The sequence below is a fragment of the Mus caroli genome, unplaced genomic scaffold (assembly GCF_978045245.1).
Source record: "Mus caroli unplaced genomic scaffold, Mus_caroli_1 scaffold_6, whole genome shotgun sequence".
Classification (NCBI taxonomy): domain Eukaryota; kingdom Metazoa; phylum Chordata; class Mammalia; order Rodentia; family Muridae; genus Mus; species Mus caroli.
The window spans coordinates 14413650-14419649 of NW_028227261.1; the positions used below are offsets into that span (position 1 = coordinate 14413650).

Genomic DNA, 6000 nt, shown 5'->3' on the forward strand with positions numbered 1-6000 from the left:
GAGAAGATCCCTTGTTGCTAAGGGGCGGGTGCTACTGTGTTAGACTCTAGCTGTTTGCTGCCTTGTGCATAGTGGGGTGTTTCATAACTTTCTGAGCATTGCTTAACATATGTAGTGTGTGTGTGTGTAACACCCCTCCAGTGTGACAACCCAAATACTACCAGACACTGACAAGCACATGCCCTGGTTAAATAATGCTGATTCCCATGATGATGGCTCCTGGGCTCTCGGTGCCTCCATTTTCCCTTCTGTCAATTCAGGATAATACAGGTCTGAGTCAGTCGCTCGTATGAAGAAGGGAGCTGGTCTATATGAAGCACAGTCAATAGTATAAGTCAAGCTAGCTCCAATCTCACCATTCTCCTGCCTCAGCCTCCTGGGCTGCTGGGGTTACGGGCACATACAACCATTCCGGCTCTTGTCATGCTAAGCCAATGGTGCAGGCAGCAGCTAAGGAGCCATGAGCTCTTAGTGCCCCAGAAGGAGAGCAGCTCCTGTGTCCCACAATAGCAGTTCAGGATGCCAAGGATGGAAATGGGGAGACAGCGTGGGGATGAGGCATGGGGTGCTCTCACAGGAGGCAAAGAGGGCAGCTTTCCCAGAGGAGGTGGGAGCCCAGCTGGGCACAAGCTGTCTGTGTGACAAAAGAAGATGAGAGGTGGCTGGGGTCATCTCTCTTCCAAACACTTCTTTAAAAGTGAAACACAAAGGGCCCTGGACTGACATTTCCATTAGGAAGTTCTGTTACCCCTCCAGGTATGTGGCGCGAACATGCAGGAAGAGCCACCTTGTGTGGGCCTGGGAGATATGGGTGGCAAAGATATCCCTGCACCTTCAGTGATGCCAGAGGCCCAAACTGGTTGCTGCTGATGACCTGCGCTCTTCTTTCCATACAGCTACAGCCTCCGCCTGGCATCGCGATGCGCCTCATCAACAGCCCCTTATATTACCAGACAATGCAGAAAGGTCAAGGCTGCAGCAGCAACTCCGTTCCAGGGACCCTTCTTCAAAGAGTAGGCACTTTGTCTGCTCCTTAACAGGTAGGAGGCAGAGGCACCCTGGCACCGTCTCCTGGCTCTTGGGTCCGAGGGTGGGGTCCAGGTACATCTTGGGTGAGTGAGTAAGCGGGAGAGATGGCGTGTCAAGCACCCTCCAGGCTAGCACGGGGCCTTCTGCAGGCACGGGTTTTATAGCTTAGCAAGTAGATTCTGGACCACCAGGGTTCAAACCCTAGTTTCACCATTTGCTGGCTGTAGGGCTACAAGTCAGTTTCTCCAAGTCTCAACTTCCGTATGTGTAAAGGAGGACTTTTGGCCTCCAGAGGAGAGAATGGCAAACCATTCTGTGTTGACGTTGCCCATTGGATGATATTTTGCTATGGCATCCCAAACAGACTCAGGCAGTAAGAGACTTCTCTTAACATTGTGTAATACAACCGGTCCAGCGATGAGATCAGTGCATATGCTTGCCTGCACCAGGCCTGCCAACCCTCAACCACGGAAGGGAGGGTGCACGGCCCTTGTATTCCCACTGCTGAAGCGATGGCCACTGGGAGGCTCTGGGAAATGGGGAGCCAGTGCTGTCAGTTGAGTACCCACTGGTGAGCTCCACTAGATGTCTCTAGTGGAGAGGTCCAAACCCACAATCACACAGACAGCCCTGGTTACACTCAATGGGTCTCAAAACAATAACTCAGGAAGACTGAAAAGGAACTTATTGGGAGAGGGGCTCGAAAAAGGTGTGGGCGGGGGGGGGGGGGTAGGTGGGAGGAGACAAAGGAGGGGGAGAGAGGGTAGTAGTCACCAGCGTGCCTTGTATACACATAAGGAAATAACAAATAACAAATCTAGTATTCCAAAGCATTGTGTGTATGCACATGTGTATGTAGAGGTCAGAGGACAACCTTCAGGATTGCTACGGTCGGTTCTGGTGGGGACACTCTTTCTGGATTGTAGACAGTATCTTCTTTCTTACCATGTCCGCACATGATGGGGCCCTAACCATCTCCACAAGGTCCTGCTCCATCACACTGAGGGGTTTGACTACAACACAGGGCTTCCAGGGAGACACAGTTCATTGTAGAACCTACCAGACACAGCTACAGAAAGGTTTGGACATCTGAGACATAGAACCTCAGCTCAAGATGATAGCACACAGGTCCGCACCCTCCTGTTTCAAGCGGGAATTGGGTGGGTAGGACGTGCATCAGAACTCTGGTCCTCTGAGTCCTGGAATGGATGGAGGTGAACCTTAGGTGACTATGCCCAGGGAGGGAGAGCTGGCCACATGCGTGCAGGAGAGAAGGTCACTCTGAGGACCTAAACTTCCTGTGATCTCAGGAAAAGTTAGTCCTCTCTGAGCCTGTTTCCTTCATGATGCATGAGCATCTGTGCTGTCTGCCATAGAGTCTGTGTGAACCTTTGAGGGAAGCAAGGGGCAAACGCTGGCTCACAGGGAGAACCAGCCATTAGTGGCCACCAAAACTGACATCCTGGCTCCTTTGGGCTTAGCAGTACCTCTGCCAGCATCACCTTGGCACAGGTACATCATCCATGGCTTCTAGACCCACACAGGAAGTTCCAGTGGTGCCATGCCAGGAGCATCACTGACCCACCAGGAACGTCTGAGTTGTGCGTCAGCAGTGGAGCAGACAGACAGACAGATGTGGCACGTTTCCACATATTATAGAGCAGCATGTAGACAGAGCTACACCCACATGGTCAGATGGACAGAAACACAGCATGTTCAGACAGACAGAGCTATAACTGCATGCCCAGAACTTCACAGACATGCAAAACTGAAGCACAGAGCCTTAGGTGCCCATCAGTTCAATGTGTGGTCTACGTTTTTAAAAATGAGCTAGGCTTGGTGGTACACGATATAGTTCCAGACGTGTAGGAAGCTGATGCAGGAGGATTTCAGAGTTTGAAGTCCCCTTGGACCACATTGTGAAAGTGTCTCAAAATAAAGTAAAGAGGCATTGAGGATGTTGCTCAGTGGTGAGGGTGCGTGGCTAGAGTGTGGGAGGCAGGACGCCAGGATGGAAGGAAGGAAGTCAGGGAGACAGGCAAGGGCCAGCCGTCTAAAGTGATGCTGTGTGTGGGGAGGTATCCTGAGGGGGATGGTTCAGGATGGGTTAGGGTCACATTCTGCATCTTCATCTGATGCTGGACATATGCCTCAAAGATATCCAGTGGGGCTTTTATCCATATGTCCATCATACTTCAGGAAACTGCTTAATGTAATGCATAGATCACATCGGAAGTTCAGCGAGTACTGGCTGACATTGTCATTTTCTTTTTGTCTCTCCTCAGCACCTGAAGTGACCTGGAATCAGTGAAGCCAAAGGGACCAGCAGTCTGCCCTGCAGAGAGCACTGACCTCTCCCAGTTGTGAGAGTGAGAGAATGAACATGAGAGAGGATGAGAGAGAGAGAGAGAGAGAGAGAGAGAGAGAAAGGAGAGTGCATGTGTGCATGTATGTGTGTGCTGGTGCATATGTGTGGTCCCAGCCTCAGGAGCAGGACCTTCATGTCATCCTCTGGATGATCCTTGGACATGGCCCAGAACCGTGCTCTGTGGTGCAGCCATCCTGCCCGGGAGGGGCGTCTCCTTCTATGCAATTTTTTAAAAGAGTTCCTTGGCCCTGCTTCGTGCTTCTTGAGCTGTGCGTTTGCCATCGCTGGGACTTTGATCTGGCCCCGAGGGGTGGGGAGGGGTCCTAGCTAAGGATGACCTTTCAGAGGTCAAGCTGCCCCTCATGCCACCCCTCCCCACCGCCCTCACCGCCCTTTTCCTCATACTGTCTCTGGGAATCAATAGCAAATAGCATATAGATCCATCAGGGCTGAGCCTGAGCCTTGGCCCTCGCACTAGGAAACCCCCATTTTCTCCCTAAGCAACTGGAGCTGCCAGCTTTCAAGTCATTTCCTCCTTTGAGGTTCAGGAGTCCACTGCTCTGAAGTCTCCACTGGGAACCCTGGAGCCCACGCGCTCAGGATGCAGCCTCCGCGCCCATTCTCAGACCTGGTCTCATTTAGTAGAAGCAGTGTCTAGGGACACTGGGGTGGAGATGTGACTCTCCTGTGCCCTTCTTTGTCTCCCATGGTGGGACCCACCACACCATTAGCATTTGACCCTTGCAAGTTAGCTGCAAAGTAAAGCAAAGGAAAAAAAAATAAAAAAAGGGAAATAAAAAGTATATGGATGGGTTCAAACAAACAAAAACCAGGAGGATTTGAACGGGTGATTTTCAGATGCCATAAAACTGCTTGCCAGGGGAGGGCAGGGCTGACCTCTGACCTCTGCTGTGGTGGACAGTTGGAGCCTGGCAGAAACACGGACCTTGCTCACTGAGGTCCCTTGGGTTTTGTGCCTTTGGGGCGGAGGATGCCTGAGACGATTTTGGTAATGTTTCCTCAGCTCCGATCTGGTCCCTACCTGTCAAAGTGGGAGGACAGAACTTGGGAGAGTTGTCACACAAGAGAGGGGCTGTCTTTTTCAGGGCTACTATGGTTGATATTGCAACTCTGTAGATATGTATGTAGACACTTTTAAAAGCACGTATTTATGGACCCTGCTGTAAATGCCCCATTTTTAAAGTTTTATAACATGTGTTATTTAATTAATCAGTTGACTGGCTGCAGTAAGGGGACTGACTGGTCCAGGAAAAAGGGTCCCTGGAGACCCTCACATGGGCAGGAAAACATCCATCATCGTCCAGTGTCACAGTTTTCCGATTTACCCACCCAGCCAGACTCTGGCGTGCCCCTCTTTTATTTCTTCAACTGGAATTTTCTCCTTCTACGCACCCTGCAGTTAGTCCTCGAAAGCATGGACTCATGGCTGTCGCTAACCCCACTGACACAGTCTGTCCTACAGCTGGTCACTCGGACTGTATCCCAGCCCCGCCCTGCAGCCAGGAAAAACCGCACGAACCCAAAGCCTTGGCAAACTGCTTTCAGTCAAACTTGGAAAATGTTGCTGGGCTCTTGGGGGATTCTCTCTCTCTCTCTTTCTCTCTCTCTCTCTCTCTCTCTCTCTCTCTCTCTCTCTCTCTCTCCCTCTCCCTCCCTCCCTCCCTCCCTCCCTCCCTTTGCATGTGCAAACTGTGCTGGGTCACCCTTCAACACTTCCCAGATTGTCAGGAAAACCAAGAGAAAGTTTTGTCAGACGAGGTGTTTCCTGGTCAGTGGCGGTCTTCCCGAGCGAGCGAGTGGATTTCCGTCCCAGTGAAGAAGATTCAGTATTCTGCCATGTGAAGACCATGAACAATAAAAGTGCTGAGCGATTGTGAATCCCGAGTGTGTGCACGCTCATTCTCCGTTTTCAGACTTCATCTTCCCAGTTGGTGGATTGTGGGCTGGTGGAGCAAAGGTGGGGTAGGCTCTGATTTAGGAATGAAAGAAACCAGAGGCTTAGAGAAGGCCAGTGGTGGGGACGTCCTTGGTTGGGCAAGGTTTCTCTAGCTTCAAGTCACTCTCCCTTGCATCAGATAGTATGTTACCATATTCAGTTATGGCTGGTCAGTCTCATGATTGCAATACACTGTTGTCTTCCTGTGTGTGTGTGTGTGGGGGGGCGGGCCTGCACCCCAACAGTGATGCTAGATGTCCTAGAGCTGGAGTTAAATATGGCTGTGAGTCGACATGGGGGTGCAAGGAATCAAACTGGGCCCTTGGCAAGAGCAGCTCATGCTCCTAACTCCCGGGCCACCTCTCCATTGTTTATTGAGAGCTAATTTGCTTTGGATGCAGTAGACTTACAGAAGAACGCACATCAGTGTTTTGTTTTGTGTTATGGGCAAAACTTCTCTGATGTCCAGATACTGTATGAGGAGAGAGAGTTCAAAGTTCTCTATTTTCACCTGAACACTCTTTAAAAAGCAGAAGTGACAGATCAGCCCCCTCCTCTCCCACCCCCTCCCCGGAGAGATAGAGCCAATAGGAGGAGATTTCCATATATGGAAAAGGAGGCACCATGATCTGCTTGTCTGCAAGCG

At 51.0% G+C, this 6000-nt stretch overlaps 1 protein-coding gene across 8 annotated transcripts in view; it reads left to right on the forward strand.

Annotated features, from left to right (window-relative positions):
• The window catches only part of Prdm2 (PR/SET domain 2), a 101360-nt gene extending 96064 nt beyond the window's left edge, over positions 1 to 5296 (forward strand). For all 8 annotated transcript variants that reach the window (XM_021161466.2, XM_085838710.1, XM_085838706.1 and 5 more), the window contains 2 exons: positions 897 to 1040; positions 3315 to 5296. In XM_021161466.2, the coding sequence (XP_021017125.1) occupies positions 897 to 1017 (121 nt within the window). In that variant the 3' untranslated portion in view covers positions 1018 to 1040; positions 3315 to 5296. The remainder of the gene's footprint in view (positions 1 to 896; positions 1041 to 3314) is intronic.
• Positions 5297 to 6000: the final 704 nt, after the last annotated feature.